The sequence below is a fragment of the Megalops cyprinoides genome, chromosome 14, assembly GCF_013368585.1.
Source record: "Megalops cyprinoides isolate fMegCyp1 chromosome 14, fMegCyp1.pri, whole genome shotgun sequence".
NCBI classification, from domain to species: Eukaryota; Metazoa; Chordata; class Actinopteri; order Elopiformes; family Megalopidae; genus Megalops; species Megalops cyprinoides.
Window position 1 is genome coordinate 6,794,628 of NC_050596.1, and position 20,373 is coordinate 6,815,000.

A 20,373-nucleotide genomic window follows, 5' to 3' on the forward strand; every position below is an offset into this window, starting at 1 on the left:
GAAAATGAAATCCTTTGGCTCTCTGACTTAGGAAAGGAGCGTGTTTGGAACACACTTCACCCTTTATTACTTTCCACTTCCAAAGCCCCGTTCCAAGGTAAAGAGCCCCTGGATTGGAGGACAGAGGGAGAGCAGACAGATGGAGGGCCATACGCCACTCTGGGAGATAGCATGGACATTATATGCCTCTCATATTTTTAGGAATCAGTGAAAAGCACTTGATACAGTAGGTGGCTGTCACTTCTGGTATTTCTTATCCATTAGGCTTGGTGGGGGAGTGACATTGGTTATTAAATCATTATTAGGTAATTACTTTCCACTAAAGAGGTGTGATCAAAGGTTTTCTGTTATTACGGAACACCAAGTAATTAGTTAACATTAACAATTAATGACAATCAAGGAGGGGACAGTTTGTGTAATCAGCAGAGCTCAACTTAGAAAAATGATAATAACGCTATTTATGAATGCATAACATTTGTCAACAGATTTATTAACAGAAGCCGAAGAATATGGAAGGTGTAAATTTGGAATGATATCTGATCAGCTATCATATCTAATATACAGTATAAATGAATTTGTTCGTTACTAATTAATCTCTTAAGATGATGTTAACATGGTTTACACTAATATAACAATGCAAATACACACTTTAAGTTAATATCAATTAATAGTGAGTTGATAAGAATAGACTGCGAATCACTCTCAAATTTATCAAAAAGCACAAAGTTACTTTAAGCTCTCGGAAGACTTGATAATGAGTTGTGATACTGACTTGATTAAATCTTTGAGGGTCCATCTGCTGGTTGGCTGGTAGGGCCGTGTCCATTGTTTGGAGTGGAACCGCGAGATCAGGTGGTTGGACGCTGAGGTCTTTTGGCCGTGCCGATGCCGAAGGGACTCTACTGAGTAATTGCTGGCTGAATGGTCCTCCTACAGAGGCTTCTGTGAGACGTGGCCTGGTTATTTTAGGCTTTCCACCGAAACCGGCTTCTAGATGGGGAAATTATGACGCAGTCTCACTCAGAGACTTGTGATTAACTTATTGCTGGGTAACTCAATAAGCAGTATGCTATCATGAATAAGTGGTCTGCATCACTGTGAAGGTTTAGCTAAGCTGTTTAAAAGTTCTGCCGCTGTAATAAGTCCTTTAAATGAAATCTCCTGCCTTGGAGCAGAGGAGAGCCGGGATCAGCCTGTGAGGCCTGTGCTCCTGGGGCTAAACCAGGGGCTACAGAAGTATGAAATGGAGAATTGATCAACTCTACAAGTTGTGCCGACTGGCTGGGTTGGAACAGGAAGATCTTCCAAGATTGGAACCTGTTGGTTGTTTTGGATTTCAGGTGCCAATGTCTCATTTGATTGATGGTGAATCTCCCTCAACACTTCCTCTCTGAGGAGTAAAGGTGTCTGAAATCCACATTCCTCTAATAGGGAACCACCTCTGAGTGCCCACCAGATAGTGAGAGATTCCCCTTTGAAAGTGATAAAGAAATGAAGCCTTTAGTCAATGACACTGGCCATTTAAATAGGTGCTCTTTAACCATATCTTTCATGTTTTTTAATTCCGTCTTTTATATAGAGTCTTTTGGAAAAACAGATGAAACAGTTACCCATAAAAAAGGTTATTCTTCTAAAACCATTTCCTCTAAAATGCTGTAATTGGCACTAAGGCTGCCAGTCATATTATTTCCTATTTCACACTTAAAGGAAATTCTGGAAGCTGACATTTCAGCTTCTCTCCACCCTGCCATTAGCAAGCAGCCTTTCTTAGCTCAGACAATTAAAAAATAGGCCTCCTTTTGAGTGAGACTGGTAACATTATTTAAGGTATTACTCTAATTCATGTCCCCCCCTTGTTAGGAAATTTATAAGTTGTTAGGAAATCACTCTGATGGACACAGTTGATCTGAATGCATTCAGAAGTCACAGTGGTCAGTCATGAATGGAGGTGAATGCAAGGTACTGGGTGTCGGGGTGCCATTGACTAGCAGGAGCTCTGGTAACCAGGGAAGACTCCCTGACCTGTAGCTGCTGAGCCCTGTAAGGGTTAAACAAACTTGTGGGTAAACTATAGGAAATACAGTCGATGCCCAGAGCAGCAGTGTGGACCAACAAGGCCATTTTCTTTAACAGTCCATACATTATTTTAAAAAATCAAGTAAAATAATATATGAAAAATCATCCATTGGCATCTGTGGTACTTTTCGTTCATCGAAATGCGCACAGCGAAAGGAGATAGAGAGACCATTTTTTCTGCTGAGCCAGTCATCTTGTTTGTTGTCACAGCCCGGACATATCCCACAGCATTGCTGAGTGTGAGAGCGCTGTCTGTCCACTCGAAAGCAGCAGAGAGAAGTCACCCTGAACACTTTAGTGCGCATCCTGTCCTTGCCCACTCATTTCATGTGTTCATTGTCAAAAAATGTGAGTTGTCGTAATGATTGACACACCATAAAAAGAGGGGTTAATTCACTGAATGTGATTTTTAATCTGTGGCATGCAAGATTATTAGCTAATGGCTAAAATGAATAAATAATTTTAAAAAACCATATCTCTGTTTGTAGTTCAAACTTGATTAATTGCTCAGGCCCCTCCCTGTGTTACTGAACCAGAGCACAATGAATCAAGCAAGTACTCACATGTAGAGCATTTATATAAGAGTAACATAAACTGGGAGAAAAGGGAGTGTCAGTGTAATTATTATTTTAGTAATACAGCGACGCTTAGGGAAGTGGCATTTAAGTGATATTTAATAGGAGACAGATGGAGCTGTATAATATTCCACTGAATTAATTAAAGTATTCTACTCCTCTGAGCTCCCAAGCAATCACAACCTCTCTGTCCCTCACCCTTCCTTTGACTGTTGGGATATTAATTAAATTAGGGTGTGTCTCCGCCCGTGTATTTTCCACATGTTTTTCCCTGTATTTTCCAGGATGTTCTACACTCTCAGTACTCTCTCTGGTTACTGGTGCAAAGCTCACTCAGTTCATGCTTGAAACTACAAATTTTTGGTCAGACGCCCAGATTCTGTCCAATTGATATGCGGCTTGTCCTTAACTTTGGGCAATGTAATTAAAGTTTTTAAAATTTTTTTCTTATTCACAACAACTACCATTACCACTTAACTGATTATATTACGCGAAAAATGGAAAATAATTCTAAACGCATTTTGTCAAAGACAAAATGAATTGTGGGTAAACTAAAGCTGAGACTGACTACAGTGCTGCATGTGCTGTGTGATCATGACTGTATTAGCCAGACTAACCTGGTGTGCAATGCAATTGGCTGACCTTTTGCCCAATCACAGGCTGGATTGCCATTCTGGGGGCGTTGTGGCTGCTGGTTCTCGCCGACATCCAGGACTTTGAGATCATCCTGCACAGGGTGGAGTGGGCTACCCTGCTGTTCTTCGCAGCACTCTTCGTCCTCATGGAGGTATGGTGCAGGTAGCCTCTCCTTAACCGCATGTCATATGACTCACCCACCAACAGCAAGATAATGATATGGAATGCTCTTTGAATCAGAAATGTTCAATCAATGTGTGGGAGGCCTGTCTCCAGAATTCAAGTTTTTTAACCTACAGTTAAGATCACCTCAAAACTCCTCCCTGAAAACTTGACTATTTAGCAACTCTCCTCCTGCCAAAGGGGATTGTAACACCAAATTATGTCTGTATGGATCAGGTATGTCACCTGTCCTATAGTCAATCATGACGTATGCCTGGTAAGAAAGGCTGTCATACAGGTCTTATGGGTCTACTTTATATTTCATAATGACAATATAAATGGAGATTACTACCTGTGAAATGGCAGCCTGTGCTACATTGTTCTCATATGCATATGATCTTTTAAATCCCACTTTGTTTGCAAGGATTTAATACGGAACCACATACATATTACCACACCATTATGCTAATTCAATTTTGTTACAATCAGAGAAATGATAAAAGGTCAAAACATTCAACAGAACAGGTCAAGTGTTCCAAATCAGCTTAATATAGGTACCCTAACATAGAAACCTTTATTGAATATTGAATCGATACTTATACACTCTTTTCAGTATATATATATATATATATATATATAGATATATTATATATATATATATATATATATATATATATATATATATATATATATATACACACACTGACTGGACAAGAAGTGAGGCAGAGGGTTGTGCAATAAAATGAAGGACCAAACAGAATGTAATATGGAAAGGACCATAAGACAGTGTGACAGGTATGCACTGCCCACAGCAATTTCAGAAAACAAAGTAAAAACAAAAAAAATCCTGACTCTGTTTGTCCTAACATCCACCTCCCCGAGTCCCTCTTTATCATTGGCCAGCTAAGCTGGTTCCCAGTGCAACAAACAAACCCAAATAAGCTGGCAAGAGCATAGTCAAAACACAATTCAGGATCAAGCACCAATGCACTTTCTCCTACAAAATTATTCAGTACACAGATTCAATTATCGGCTCAGTCAAAACACTACACACACTCTCTCTCTCCACACTTTTCCCTCAAGGGTAAGACTGGGGAACCTTAAATAAGCCAGGGGAGAGTTCATTGGCAACAGGTGTGTGGCTGTGGGCTGGCTGGATGATGTGGCCTGGCCTCAATCCACCAGGCAATGGAGCCACTCTGCGGGCACATAGCCTTTCCACTGCTACCCATATATATTCTTTTCAATATGATGGGAAGGTCTATCTTTTTTCACAATAATGGTAATTTTAAAATAGATACATTTATTCTTTATTAGTTTTATGCAATTTTAAAATCCTTTGTGTTTTGAAGGTCACAAATACACTCAGAAAGAACCTGGAGGCCCAGAGGGAGGCTGAATTCAAGTTGGAAATAAAGTGTTTGCTTAACAGCATGTAGCAACTCTAAAAAGCAAAAAAAAGATGTGTTCCAACCACATAGAAAAAAAATCAAAGCTAATCAGCAATGACTAATTAAAGCATTTAAATTATAGCAATTAAAGTAACGTATCAGACAACAAAAGCTTCATTTTGTGTCCATTTTTTTCAAATTATAAATTGTTTGTGGTCGGCCAAGCATGCAATGGTAAATTGATTTGGTCAGAAACATTAATTGCGGGTTTTTTGCTTCAAAGTGCCATTAATAATGTGCTACGACAGCATCCTCCCGGCAGAGCTTTTCTGACTGTGTGTTTCCTGCAGGCATTGGCCCAGCTTCAGCTCATAGATTACATTGGAGCACAGACAGCACTGTTAATAAAGGTGGGCACTCTTGGTTTTTTTTCATCCTCATCTGTAACTTTTACATATTTTATAATGCACATTGCAGATGTTGAGAGCAGCTTATTTGAACAAGATGTTTACACTTCCAGGAAGGTCTATACAATAGGCATTTATATGTGAACAGTGTAGGTCGTCTGCATATTACACACAGACAGCGTGTGGTGGGAGGGAGGTAAGAGATCTGGTATGTAAACACATACGTGACTTCTTTTCATCCAGCCAAACATTTAGTAATATAATGTGATAATGTGAACTCAGTTATTGTTTTTACACTTGCTTTCCTTGCAGCCAGTTGGAAGATGGCAAGGTCTTGGAGGCAGGGCTGTTTTGCCCTGCTTGGCAGCTGTGTTGTAGCCTCTCAGTATATGTGCAAAGCAGATGTAGCAGAAGTTGTGGGGGCTGGGCAGGTGTCTCTTACAGCCAGTCACAGATGGAGCTGTCCACAGTCAACAAATCACAGTCAGATGGACCTGTCCGCAGTCAGCAAATCACAGTCAGATTGACCTGTCAGGTTCTGTTTGCCCATTGTAATGATATATGATAGGAAGTAGGACGATTTGATTCTCTCCCCTTCTCTCCCCTTCGTTCTCTCAACCTAAAGCATACGCAGTATCGAAAGGGGGTGTGGTTCGCCGGGGGAGAGGAAGTCAGATGTTAATACTTCCCCCACCGTCATGTCATGCTTTGACAGCTCAGCTAGGTCTTTTTTCATATGCGATGCCCTGTCCTTCCCTGACACTTCAAAGGGATTGGCTACGGTTTGCATGTATGAAGGAACAGAAAGCCGGCCCCCCCTGCAAGGGGTGTCAAAACTCAAATGGTTTCATCTCACCCAGTTTTTAAAGTTTTTTTTGCTCTCTGACAGTAAAGTAAAGATAGGATAAGGAATGTAAATTGAATTTGGCTCTTTTGAACTTCCCTTCCTCCTTTGTTGCTCCTCCCCTCCAAGGCTGTGCCGGAGGAGCAGCGATTGGCGGTGGCAATCATCCTGGTGATGTGGGTGTCAGCCCTGGCCTCCTCCCTCATCGACAACATCCCTTTCACCGCCACCATGGTGAGTCAGCCCCCCCCCAGCCGTCTGCCCCCTTTGTACCGGCATTTGCACTCAAACTCAGGGGAAGGTACAGACACAGAGACACACACATACAGGAACAATGTGTTTCCCCACATCATGCATCTTTCATTTTATTTGTCATTAAAATTCATCATGCTTTCATACGGCGGCAGCAACTGCTCCTTCATCGTTCTCCTTCCTTCCATTTTTAAATAGAACGTGCAGTGCTCTATGCTTCTCTGGAGTAAAACTGTCCATGTTTCATTAAGCGGAATGCCTCACCACGTCAAATGGGCCTGGGCAATCTGTTTACATGTGACTTAATGTTCCTGATGTGTCTCTACTACGAATGGCCACATTTGCTCCATTACTCAAATGGATGGTTGTGTTCATTCTTTTCCAGGAATGTGCCAAGACTTTTCACGGAAATGTTCATTGTTTTAGCGCTGTTCCTAAAAGAATGACATGTACTTTTTAAAACTGGTACTTTAAGATTACTAATTAAATATCAGTGATGTTGGAAGTGCTTTATACATTCCATATGCTTAAAGTCATTTATAATTCGACAATTGTTTGTGGATTGTGTACTGCTCCTTAATTATTCATTTAAACACAATTCTTTTGACAATTAATTGCAGTCTCTGTATCGTGTCATGTTCATAAATATATAAATATTTGATTTGTTTGCTATTTTTGCCAGACTTCTCTTGAAAAACAGATTTTATCTCAGCTGAATTTCTGGTTAAATAAAGGTTAAATAAGTAAGTAAATAAAAAAAAGAAGTTGTTGAAATAGAGGAGGACATGATGGCATAAAAACAGATTGTTCAGAATAAATCATTGTATCTCCCGACCCATGCTTTTTGTGCTCCTGTAAATATTGCAGGAAAAAGAATATCACATCATAGTCATATCAATAGTTTTTATGTTACAGTAGGAAAGTTAACAAAATCCACAAAACCTATACTGCAGCTCTATTTTGTTCAGACAACCTACATGTGGTTGTATGAAATATAATTACAAGATTAAATAAAAGATGAATAAAATAAAGATATCTTAAATACAGAGAAATTGTGGGAAAAAAATATGGCTGTTTTTGCACATGACAGACCAAGCAAATGGTAACATGAATGACCAATTGAAAAAGAATACTGGCTTCCAGCAGGTTGAAGTTGACACATGACACGGAACTTTCAAACTGTACAAAATCATCAACTGTCACCCGGCCACACACAGACTACCAGCTAAACATCAATTTCATAACACACTGTAAAAATAATTAGGAAGGAAATTCTGCCCTATTTTGTTAAGAGACCTTTTTGTTTTTTTATGTCAGTGCATAACCATTGGAGCCAGGGAAAACCATAGCTTTTGAAGATCATCCAGGTTGTGGAGGCCATATTTCAGACTGCTGGCTCATTAGATGGTGATGCATATACACAGTCTCTTATGTTATCCTCAGCTTATTCTATCCATTGGAAGCCCACTTGAAACAGCGCCAGGATGTTTCAGTTGTCACATCTTATTTCTCACACACAAACAGAGTGAGAGTATCTCCTATGAATGAGGATTTTCTCATAAAAGAAGTGACAGCAACATGTCTAAGCAGTGGTTCTACAGGAGAAATGAAAGATGCCTTTTTTCCTGCCCCGCCGTATTGAATGCAGTGCCAGCGTTTTCAGTTTCCCTTCAAAACTAGTATTTATCAACTCGGCACATTTGTAAAAAAAAGGTGTTTGATGTGGTGATTTGTAATAGGTGAGACAGTTGCCTTTGAACTCAAAGTCAGTTGGGTTTTTCTGTCCAGTCTGTGCTTGTAGTTTAAATAAACATAGCTGAAACATTGAAGGCAATGCGATCACATTCGCGCTGTGCAAACTCTGTTCTGCTGTAATCCAGCTGGTAAGACTCCAAGTGTTCACGCACTGGGTTCTGAGAGAGAAAGGCATATGATGGATCTGTTGTGAATAACTTTCCACTACTCAAACTCCAGACTGAGGCATTGTTTAAAATGCAGCGTTTTCGCTCTGTGTATGCTCAGATTTATGAAACCAGACCCAAAAAACCCTTCTAGTCTGTTAGCATGCTGTGCACCTCACTGTCTGTCTGTATTGTCGAATTTAACAGCTGTATCATTATCCAGAAAAAGATAATTGGCTCAGAATGATCGGTGAACCTGGTTATGATTTCATTCATTGATCTGGAGAGTCCATTAAAATGTCCTGAAATGCCTTTGAAGCTTCGTAACACTCTTTCCTGTTTCTACTGTTCCTGTGATTTATTAATAAAGTAACACAAATGACAAACGTCCATGCAGGACATATTTGGCGAATCAGTAGATGAGTATTACAAGTTTGAAACAGCACAGATGCATGAAAATCAGATGCAGTCACCGCTGAAAGACTGAGCGAATAACAAATGAAAGGGACAATGAATCCATTATTTTCTGCATTGGTTATTAATAATCTACAATTAATACAGACTGACCTGTACACTCACTTATGACCTTTACTGCTTGATCCAGTCTTCACACATGACATTGCATAACTATAGTATCAGCAACAATGGATACATTTATATACAAATACGCTGTCTATTTGAGAAATGTTTTGACAATATAAGTTGCAAATAAAATATCTCCAAACATAGCTGAGTTATTATTGTCACTGGAATTATTGAACTGTTATGATTATGGCTGTCAGCATTGATGTCAGAATTAGCCTTAGCTGTCTAGTTAGCATTCACTTGCTGTGCAGATGCGCTTATCTAGCGCGATGTTCGCCCCGCTGCTTCGCACAGCTGTTTTGGCTGCTGTCTGGGGAGTGTGAACTCTCTGCCTGCGCCACCACCCTGCGCCACACGCCACGCCGTGTCACGCCACCGTTCAGGGATAGCGCGAACGGCCGGGGGAGCAATTTCCCCGAATCGCGCAGAAACTTTCATTTCAGTTAACTTTTCAATCTCACATGATTCATGCTGTTTGTCCGCGCCTAAAAATAGGCCTGATTTCCCAGGCTTATTGCTTTCTCAGTGCTGTGTCAGAGCAGGCTGAATTATGACTCCATTTGTCACTGGGAGGCCTGGAGATTTACTGCTCCATCAGAGGTGTAATACGTGGATTCTGGTCAAAAAAATGAAATATAGAAAAATATTCTTTATGATGCTGACCCTGACAGTATGTCAGCTGTGTTCTGGGTCTTGAAAATTGGCCGCGAGATCCGTCTTTGCCTTGTGTAATCACTGCCGAATAATGAATTAAACTACAGACTTTATAGAGCTCCTGGGCACATTATATTTTTCAAATGGAGCATGTCAGTCTGTAATCATGTCAGGATCGATCCCTCTGGCAGCATAGTCTAGGTTCCACATGGACATGCAAGCAACTGGCGCTAGCTAAACTTAGTCTTACCAGTTGTGGCAATTTAATGGCTTTGCATAATTTTCCTACATATATTAGATCCCCTAAGTCACTGGAACATCTGTACATTACTATTCTGGTTGCTTCACACTTCTGTGCTCGATTTAAAACCTTTCATCATAGTAGTTGACAGAGAGTGAAAAGGCAGCAGACATGTTGCGTCATGCCAGTAATTCACGACAATGTTCTTCTTGGTTATGTCCTTTGATAGATCCCTGTTCTGCTCAACCTGAGTCAGGACGCTGATGTCAACCTGCCTGTGAAGCCCCTCATCTTCGCACTGGCCATGGGGGCGTGTCTTGGAGGTGAGTGGAGGGAAGTGGCGTCTGAGTAGCACATGCGTAACTGTTTCACGAGAGTTCAAAGTTCACAAAAGTGTCTCTAACTTGCTGTGATTGGCTGCTGCAGCCTGCGTCACGCTGCAGTCACTGTCTGCTCTCCACAGGTGACCACCTCAAGGGGGTTGGAGGTAAAGGGGGGGGGGGTGTACAGTGAGGACAGAGTGTGGAGTCACAGTTAGCGCTTCACATTTTGGTGTTGAGGTGTGTCCTGTAGGGTTGTAAGAGGGTCTCCCTCCGTCCTCTTCCCCTTGCTTTGCTTCAGCTGTCCTTAGCCGTGACGAAAACCATGAATCCATTTTGACGGGGATAATGGCTGTTCCTGGAGGGGGATGGTGGTGGTGGGGGGGGCATTAGGCCCAGAGGCAGCTGCAGGTGTTCTCCACTCACGCCGCGCACTCGCAGGGGGAGCAGGGAGGGGGCGGAGGAGAGGAAAAAAAAAACGAAGCTGTGGCACTTTAGTCCAATCGACAGCAGCACGGTGACAGCTTGATATCGACCGAGGGCTGCGATGCTGGCACGGTGGAGGCGCGCTCCTGCGAGGACATCTTTGGAAATGGCAAAGTGCTACATGTTTCCAGATTAAATATCAAACACAAATCTGGGAGAGGTTATTTCGAAAAGAAAAAAGTGAATGTGCACTCGCTTATTTTATCAGAAAGCCTGCAAGAGGACTGAAGAGCAAATTTACTTACAATGGTGCAATCACTAGGCTTAACAATGGTCAGTGCTCGTTCAGGGGGTTCCTCTACTGTTAACATAATTAAAATTAAAATGATTTTCATGATTTTGAAAGTTATAGAAATGCACTGCTTGACGTTGCTTTGCCCTTTTGAAACCAATCAAATGTGGTAATTTTCTCAACAGAATGAGACAACCTCACAGTGTTCACTTCAGAAATGTCTTGTATATGACCAGCTAAGCTGGCCTGCATAGCCTGTTCTTTTCCACAAATTTCTAATGTTCTTGTGTTCTCATGTATATGTGGTTTCACAATGGAGAAATTGACTTTGGTTAATTCACCGTCCTACAAGTTGCTTCTTTTCCTGTTGATGTATTCACCTAATTACTTGAAGAGGAAGGCTGCTCTTTCAGGACCTTCGAATTGCAATCAAAAAGCCTGAAATGATCTCTCTGAAGTATTTGCTACCTATATGCTTTCTCAGTGCTCATGGCAACGGGCATGCATAAAACACAGCGCTTGTTGAAGACATGCTGGATTTCCTCACATTAATATCTCTGTTTTCTTTTTATCCAGTAGATTTAATGTGGTGCTGACACACTCAGTACAAACAAGGAGTGAACAAAATGTACGACAAACAAAATGTACAGCAAAAAAAAAATCCCTGTTGCAGTGTGTGTTTAGAAAACATCTTAAAAAAGCACTGTGGAGAAGTGACTGGGTGTTCACAGTTTGTCATTCAGCAGACGTTCCCAGTGTTCACATAATAGTTGACATGGTACAAATTTGACAGCATGACAGACGGCAGACAAGAACGCAGAAGTGTGTCCTTGTCACAAGCTGGCATGCATTGAGACTTGCTGATGGCATGGCAGGGGGTGCTAATATCCTCTGTGTTACCGATGTGTCCTTTCAGGGAACGGGACACTTATCGGTGCCTCAGCCAATGTGGTGTGTGCAGGGATCGCTGAGCAACACGGCTATGGGTTCTCCTTCATGGAATTTTTCAGGTGCGTACACATTCATTTTACAACCGAGGGATGGACAGATTCAGTGTTGTGCATGGATGCGTTAAAACGTGTTGAACGTGTTCATTCTTTCGGTGAACTTGAACGTATCTGTTTGCAACTGAAGAACGTAAACTTGAGCTCGTTCAGGTTTGCGTGAGATTCGGAATCCTTGGGTGTGTTAAAGTTACTTGTGCACTTCCACTAGTAAAATACATAACTTATGAATGTACAAGTATACACAAACAGTGAGAAGTGGCAATGATTGGGGGCTGGGGATGGATGGGTAGGAGGAGGTTCTACTGAAAATGATAAGCTCAGAGCAGTTCATTTAAAAAAAATGGAAGAAATGAACTGGGACTGTTAACTTGTTCAAAACTCAAAATTGTGAACTATGAACATGCACTTGTTCATTTTAATCTGTGTGAACTGAACTTTGAGCTAGCTCTTGTGAAGTGTGAACTTGCACAACACTGGACGGATTTAGCATAGCATGTCGTTTCTGCATGGATCAAGCAAGAGAACAGAAAAACCATGCAATCTATGAAGGTGAAGAGCCCTATTGCTGGTCCTCATTGCAAGGTTCTTTTGAATCTTTTGCTTGCGGTAGTATGCTGTCAGCACCTGCTGAACCACTATTTGTTCGACGCCATAACATGAAGGTTGTTCCTTGCTCAGTTAAAGAAGGAATGTTTGGAATGAGTAAGAAGAAAGTAAATAAGACAAAGTAAATAAGAAAAATTGCAAACCTGTAATTAGAAAATGCCATAGCACATATTTCACATATAAAAAATGGAATTTAATCACAAAATTAAATCGAAGGTGGAACCCAGGTACAGTCAATTGAATAATCAACAGTTGATATAAAACTGGAAAGTTACCTCAATAAAACTGTTACATTAGCTAATAACATTGTCTTTTGAAGATCTGAATGCATCTCAGTAACTTATTAAAACGATATAAATATAGTTTGAAGTGAAATTATGATTTTAACACAACAGTTTGAACATCAGGAAAAAATGCAGGTTTCATTAGCTACACTGCTGACCTGTGTAATTTTTACTCCTTGGTATGTGAGGGAAAGTTTCTCGCAAAGACTGAACACCGGTCATCCAAATCAATGCCTCACGGTCGTCTCTGTGAGCTATGAAGCCAGTGTGCCACACATGTCACATTTCTTTAACGATGATGCCGTGTCCTGTAGGTATGTATGTTTTATTCATTTCAGATATTGACATATGTGATCGATGGGCATAAATTGGGTAGAATAGGCAATATGTGGGTAATACAGCTGAGTGTTGATAGGTTATTATGACATTTTATGGTTAAGTATTACAGTTAGCACAAAGAAGTGTTAAAGAAGTGTTGAAAAATATACACTTGCAATGTATGTCTCAGTTAGCAGTAAAGATAATCAGTGCTTTCTAAATGATTATTGCTCCTTTAAAACACGCAGGTGTGCATCTGGAGGCTAGGGCTGTGCTGCAGTTGGATGATGGGATTTGTGGTCGAGGCCACAATTGTTCTTCTCAGAGAAGAAAAATTTTCTCCTCAGCCACATGCCCGGCAAAGAACAAAAAGGTCTTTTGCTCTTAGACAATCCTTTGATGTCATAGTCCCTTCTGGACAGAAGCTAAACATTTTAAAGACCTTTGTAATTGGGGATTGAGAATAACGAGGTGAATTTGCCCAGTTTTCGTGGAATTGTGATGTGATTTTCATGGGATCAAGTCTGGGGGTCAAAGGTTGCCGGTTTGATTCCTAGGTCAGCCAGAGCTGTCGTACCCATGGGTAAGGTACTTACCCTGCATTTCCTCAATAAATATCCAGTCATGAACAGGTAATGTGAAAATTGTTAGCTGCATAAGTTACTGAGGATGAGTGTTGGAAAGTCATTTAATGACTAAAGACATGAAAACAAACATTAATTGAAGTGAACTTTCTATAGACTAAGATGTCATCGTAAAGACTAAGCTGCAGGTGATCCTGTACTACTGCAGGACAAATTGGTGATGAAAGTCCAATTACATTTGTTTAGCACTGAAAACAAGCAGTTGAAATTTTGCATTATGAAGTTAATCAGAGACATCGATGACATTGATTGAAGTTCACATACAAAAAATACATTTACATTTACATTTAGGTCATTTGGCAGACGCTTTTGTCCAAAGCGACTTACAAGTGAGGAACAGCAAGCAAGCTACGGTAGTGTAGGAGACAAGAATACAGCTAAGGAAAAAATACAGCTAGGGAACTTTAATTTTAGTTTGTTCTAACTTTTTTTTATGATAAGCAGTTTCTTTTTAAATATCAAAAATGAAAGTGCATTTCTTCGTTCTGGAACGCTTTCCTTTGTCCGACTTTCAGCTGTTCTGACCAGGTGCATCCAGCTCTTATGCCATGTAAATAGCTGAAACGCAGCACTCATTACATTCAATGCCACCCAAGCAAAACAAAGTAAACATGTTTTTTTGGCCGCAGAGCTGTTCTTAAATCGCAGCTTATCCTTGTTGGCTGATTGGATATGGTACTCTGTCCCCTGTGCACTGCTCCTGCAGGGTGTGAAACGTGGAGCTGCCCTGAGTTTTGGGGGCCTACCTTTACCCACTTCACACTTCTGTCTGCACTCTTGGTCAGTGTGCCGTCCCTGCAGAATAAGGCTGCAGCAAAGCGCAGTTCCCCAAGGAAGGGCGGACTGGCAGGGTTCAGTTTTTTTTTTTTTTTTTTTTTTGAAAATCCCACTGCACCAGCAGCAGATTACCCCTGTGTACTGTTTTTGACAATGCCCTACGGCCCTGGAGCCAGGTGCAATTCATCCAACCGTCTGCACAGCAGCTACATGCTGGAGTTACGATTAATAAATGGTCCCCGTCACTTTCCTTTAAAAACAAAATCAAAGACGGAGTGACAAGCCCATATCACATTTCCACCTCTTGTTTCTCATTTCTTTTCATTCTCTCATTTCTCCAACTTTCTGATCAACACGGCTTGGTAGCAGCAATTTCAAAACCCTGTTTTTATTTTTCGGGGCAGTGGGAATGAAGGGGGAGGTGGTGGGTTGGGGCTGGCATATAACAGATATGACACAAGTCAGACGCCTGAGGCAGCTGGATTTGAAAAAAAAAGAAAGAATCTGGAATGCGAAATATAAATCGCATTATTTCTCGAGTGCCGTGGTAGCTGGCGACGCGGTTATGTTTTATTTCGTTTGATTTCTCTCCTTCCAGCTCGCCACCTGCTTCATGCTAATGTTGCAAACACATCTCTTGTGGCTTTGCAGTGTAAGAGGCACCAGTGGGTTGCTGGTTAAAAGAAAAGCTTGAATACAAGGCTGATTAGCCTGTGAATGCACAGTGTGAAGCAGTGAAAGGTAGTTTGTAAAGTGCCTCTGAAGGAGACAGGCAGACACGCCAAACACAGTGGCGCACTGCAAAGCCATTTTCGGAAGAAAGGGCGCATTGAAACGTCTTGTTCGAGACTGCTTCGCACATTCATCCGTCAAAACGCGAAACTGAATGGAGCTTTCAGTCTCCTTTTGCTGTCTCCTGATAATATTAATGTAATTGATACGTTAGAGGGGCTGTGGGGAAGGGAGCGACCAGAAGCACGGGCGACGTTGTCGAAACGCTGCAGCCCAAAGACCCAGATGCACTCGCTCCAGACTCCTGCTTCCCCACAGTTCCACGGTGAAAGAGCCGCTGTCGCCGTTTCATCCTTTGGTGTAGAAATCTATTACCTGCAGCTGGGAGAGTTGATTCGCTGCATCCAGTCGCGGGAACGCGAAACGTCGCCCGTGTTGAATGATGCAAAACTAGGGGGCGGGCACAAAGAGGCGGGAAATATCAGCAGTCAGCAGGCCGCTGAAATGCCATTGGTTGTGAGCTGGAATTCAGCAGATGATCGTTGGACGGGAGGTTGTGCCAGGAGCTGAAATGCATCAGAGCCATTGGACACGAGCTTGAATGTTTGCTGCCCACAGTGAGGATCAGGAAGGGGAAACCATGTTTTATTAATTTTAGGTTAACTGACCCAGTAAAAATGAGTTGCTTTTGAACAAAAAATAAAGTGCTTACAAAGGCAATGCCAAACATTTTCATTTTAGGCTTGTCTCATCATGGTAAGCGCAGCAGTCATGTAGGCTGAAGAGTACTGAAGTGAGATAAATTCAATCTTCCTATATACTCAGAAAATGGCTGTTTTTGCCATTACAAGTCTCACAATGCAGCAGAGGAAAGTGGGCAGCAGTTGGAGGATAGGCGCCACTCCACTGATGTCATACAAACAACTGAATGTCCGAGAGAGCTGAAACAAGGAAAACCCTGGCTGACCAACCCAACCCTATCCTTGGAGGAGTGAAGGCAATTTGTTCCACCACTCTGGGCTCCCGGTCATTGTCGGCTGATGATATGGCTGGGACCAAACTCAGGCGCTAGGCCTCAGCTTGCACTCAAGCTGCACTCTTGCGCACTTGCCAACTGAATCACTGGGGAGCCCAGCAATCTGTCATTGTAATTATAATTCCAAAAAACAATTAAAATTAATTTTTTCTTTTTCATATCTGTCTTAAAACATTCTTCAAAATGAAATCTATTTTTTCCTTTGAAATTGGCATATTTGTTGCTATTCCAGTTTTAATTGTTAGTAATGAATATGCAACATTAATTAAATAAGTTATTATTATTTTAGCCAGGACAGGCTTCATAGCCTTTTCTCCCCAGTGCAATTTTCTTATGCTCCTATCTGTTTCAGTGAGTGAAAGTGGATCTCGCTGGGGAGAATCACAGATGAAAGATGTTAGATCTGTTGATGTTGCCATGGTGGTGCCTTACCTTTGTTTTATGTCTGTTGGGGTGCCAAGGTCTGGCACTTCTCTGGCAGTCGCAGGAATTTAGTTAAGTCTATAAACTGGTGGATGAGAGGTTCATTCGGAATGGTGAAAACCAGAAGTTTTAATTCAATTATCATTCCTAGACTTTTTGTGATTTGTTGTGTCTGCTCTCCCCCACCATCTCTGATTGGCTGATTGCCCAGTGCCTCTGCTGTTTTGGTCCCCTCGTATCTCTGAATACATTAAATTACATTCATTACATGTTGGGACGAGGCGCAGTTAGAAACCTTTGGACTGAGTACCGTGGGCATGGGTGCCTAACGCAGCTGGTGTCTAATGGCGAACCACTAGACCTGAGGAGTGACCAGTCAGCGTTAAATAAACTGAAATAAGCCACCAAGTGCTGGGCTCAGAGGAGAAGCTGCGGTCAGTGCTACTTCAGGTCTTCTCACTATAGATGAACACACTGGAGGATAGACAGATTGCAAGAATCTGAAAGAAGCTCGATGATACTGCATCAAGCTTGGCTTAAGTTAAACTGACACATGCTGACAGAACGAAAGTGAATTTTAATGTTTAACGCAAGTATCAGAAAGTATTCACAGAGGTGACAGCAGTTATATAAGCTGTAAGAGTGGCTGCACCTCTACATGCAGGTTCACTACAGATGTTCAATAGTCCAGATAATGGACTCTCTATAGTCCAGGATAATGGACTCTATAGTCAAAGATAATGGGCTCTGTATGCTTGATGTAGAAATGAGTGCTCTTGCTGTTGTTGAACCAAAACATTTCATCCGAACTCTTCAACTTCTTAGAATCTGTACTTGCTAAGGAACTCCCTCTCCTGCATCAGGAAGGAATACAGAGCACATGGTCTCCCTAGTGATAACTATCTCTGTCTCTCAGTTTGAAATTGGCCTTTTCATGTAGGCGGGCACATTCCACAGAGCTCCGCTGCCCAGCTCCAGGAGCTTTCTCTCCCATTGGGCAGAGTCACCAGGCAGGTAGAACAGCTGTGCGGGCCAAGGAAAACGGGCAGGCGGTCGGGATCACCCTGGGGTTTCTTAGTGGCTGCAAAACAAACAGGAAGACAGCAGATGGTTGGGTAATTGCTCATTTATCATCAGCCCCCCCCCCCTCCCCCCATTATTGGGAATAGAATTTAGTTACATAATTATTATTGGCAGTAAATGTCATTGGAGATGCGTGCAGAGAGGGGCTGGATCACACAAGGAAGGCCTGCAGCTGGCTGTGTCCTCTGTTCTGCAGAATTTGCATCAAAATGTGTTTCATTTTCTTTCTTTGTCCATGCATTTGATAGCGGCTGATGCATGGCATTGTTTTAGGTAGGGGTTGTGATTGGCTGGCTGTGGATGTGGAAGCTCTGTTCTTTGGGGAGAACAGGTGTGGGGGGCCGTGCTGGTCTGCTGTGGCTTCTATCAGGCAGAACGTTGCTGATGCCCCATCCGAGAGACTGAGAGAGCCGGCTAAAGCCTCTCGTTCCCTCCAATTCCTCATCTGAGTGACATCTGACCTCTGCTTCATGTGCCTCATCTGAGGGACCTTTGGTGGTTTGCACTGTGCCCATTGTACATCCCATCCCCCCCTCCATTACTCACTTGCTATTGATGCATGCGATGCTGTGTTTGTGGCAGCAGCTATACAATGTGAGAACCGCCAAGCAACTGGATCATGGGAAAATTACGCAAATTACTTACAGGAATGGTATACCTCACAGATGCACAGTATAGTGCGCTGTTTACCTGTACTGAGTTCATGACGCTTCCAGCATGATGCTATATGTTGCTTGGGTCTGGTTCACTAATGCAATGTTACATTACATTATTTGCTCTGCTGATGCTCTCAACCAAAGCAACTTACTGTGTTACATATGTATCCATTCACACAGCTGGATATTTATCGAAGCTATTCGGGTACCTTCAGGGTACCTTGCTCAAGGGTACAACAGTAGTGCCTTATAGCTACCTTGTAATTGAATGGGCAGCCTGTTAGTTATAAGCTGTGCTCCTTACCGCTGCACCTCACCTCTGCAGGGGTACTGCCCCCTTTCAAACCAGCCTCCACCTACCAAAAGCTGTACCATGAGCCGTCTGGGTAAAAATGTGTGAACTTTTATGCATCCCCTAGTAAAGGCATGTGTAGGATAATGATTACTACAAATCATTTTTCTCTCCTAATGTCCAATCATATTGTTTCCTGCTATATTCTTATTTAGCAAGGAATATAACATAAGAAACACATAAATTAAACATTTGTCTTACATGTAAATTAAGGGAACCTATATAATATCAGTCATTGGTCATTATCTTACGTAAAACACAAAAGGTTTACACGTTTTGACCCAAAAGGCTTGCCATGAAGGTAGAAACGTGGTCATGATGTTTTACGTATGTATCACATCTCCCACCTGCCGTAGATAAAAGCTGGGAAACGTGGCAGTGATGTTATAAGTACATTTCACACCCACCACCTACCGTTCAGCAGATGTGAATTTCCATACAATCAAAGTGTGAAGGTTGCGTTTGATGTGGTTGTAGTGGTACTTTGATTTGGCTTTGACTCAGACGAAGGGATCACACCTGGCCGTGGGCCGAGGTTATTGTCCTCGCTGTTTGGACATCATAATCAGGGAAAAGAAAGGGGGGAGATGGGATGGAGGAGGGATGCCATGAACAGAGGAAGTGGCGAATGGGATTCTATAGACATGGACTGAAGTGGTTTGTCTAGGTTTGGTTAATTGTGTAGGTATTTTCTTCCCCTCCCAGCTCTTTGTTTGGAACTTCAGTAGATAAAAAAATGGAAATGTGATATCAATGTTATAAACCCATCATCTGGCAACAATAGGTGGAGATGTGGTGGTGATGCAGCAAGTTGTGATTCTGTAAGTATATTTCACATCCACCACTTAGCATAGACAGAATGCAGTGCAGTGTGCAGTGCAACGTTTCTGCACCAGTGAGGCGCAGGGCTGGATCGGGGGGCTGGATCGCCGTGGCCCTCTTTGCTGGCCCGTCACTCCTAGCGTCTCGCTGCTCCGTCAGCACTGCGCTGACTGATTTATTGCTCGGCCTCGCGGCAGGGCAGCGTGTCGCAGCCGTGCTGAGGGAAAGGATCCTCTGACCCCTGCTAACCTCTTCCTTCCCCTCCATTGGCTCCCTGTCAGTCCGAGTGCATACCGGAATGGGATTGGACTCGGCAGGCGCAGTTCCCGCTCATCGTTTATCGGGTTGTCCTACCACTCTGAATATTGACTAGCATGTGCAGCGACATCCATCTTGTCCTGACAGGGCTTCTGTATTGTTGTGCTTTTGCTCCAAGTTAATGAAGAGTCCCAGCGTTGGCCTCTGACTCGCAGTAAAAAGTTTAATGGCTATAGCTTGGCGCTGTATATCCGCTCTGCCACAAACACATTTTACAGAATTAGGGATTAAAGGTGCCGAATAAATTCTTGTAGTGACACATTTACAGGTGTTTGAAAGTGCTCTGGCTTTCAAGCCAAGTGGTTGGAATTGCATGCCCGGCCAGGAGGGTTACGGAGTAATGAGGTAGCATCCCAAAGCGTAAATCTGCTCTTGACAAATGAAAGTTCTCCTGCCAACACTGTAAAGAGGCTCTCTCGCTGTGTTTCCTAGATGTATCAAATTAAACCCGATGAAAAATGTCACAACGCATTTTGCCGTCAGCTTTTTCCATTTTCTGCTTTGTTAGGCACAGGTATGTAAACTCATTTCACACGCACAGCAGTTCTTGTCA

At 42.3% G+C, this 20,373-nt stretch overlaps 1 protein-coding gene across 1 annotated transcript in view; it reads left to right on the top strand.

Annotated features, from left to right (window-relative positions):
• Nucleotides 1–20,373, top strand: part of oca2 (oculocutaneous albinism II) — a 79,383-nt gene that overhangs the window by 50,360 nt on the left and 8,650 nt on the right. The window contains exons 18-22 of the mRNA XM_036545995.1: nt 3,311–3,438; nt 5,191–5,250; nt 6,221–6,325; nt 9,954–10,047; nt 11,679–11,772. Of these exons, the coding sequence (XP_036401888.1) occupies nt 3,311–3,438; nt 5,191–5,250; nt 6,221–6,325; nt 9,954–10,047; nt 11,679–11,772 (481 nt within the window). The remainder of the gene's footprint in view (nt 1–3,310; nt 3,439–5,190; nt 5,251–6,220; nt 6,326–9,953; nt 10,048–11,678; nt 11,773–20,373) is intronic.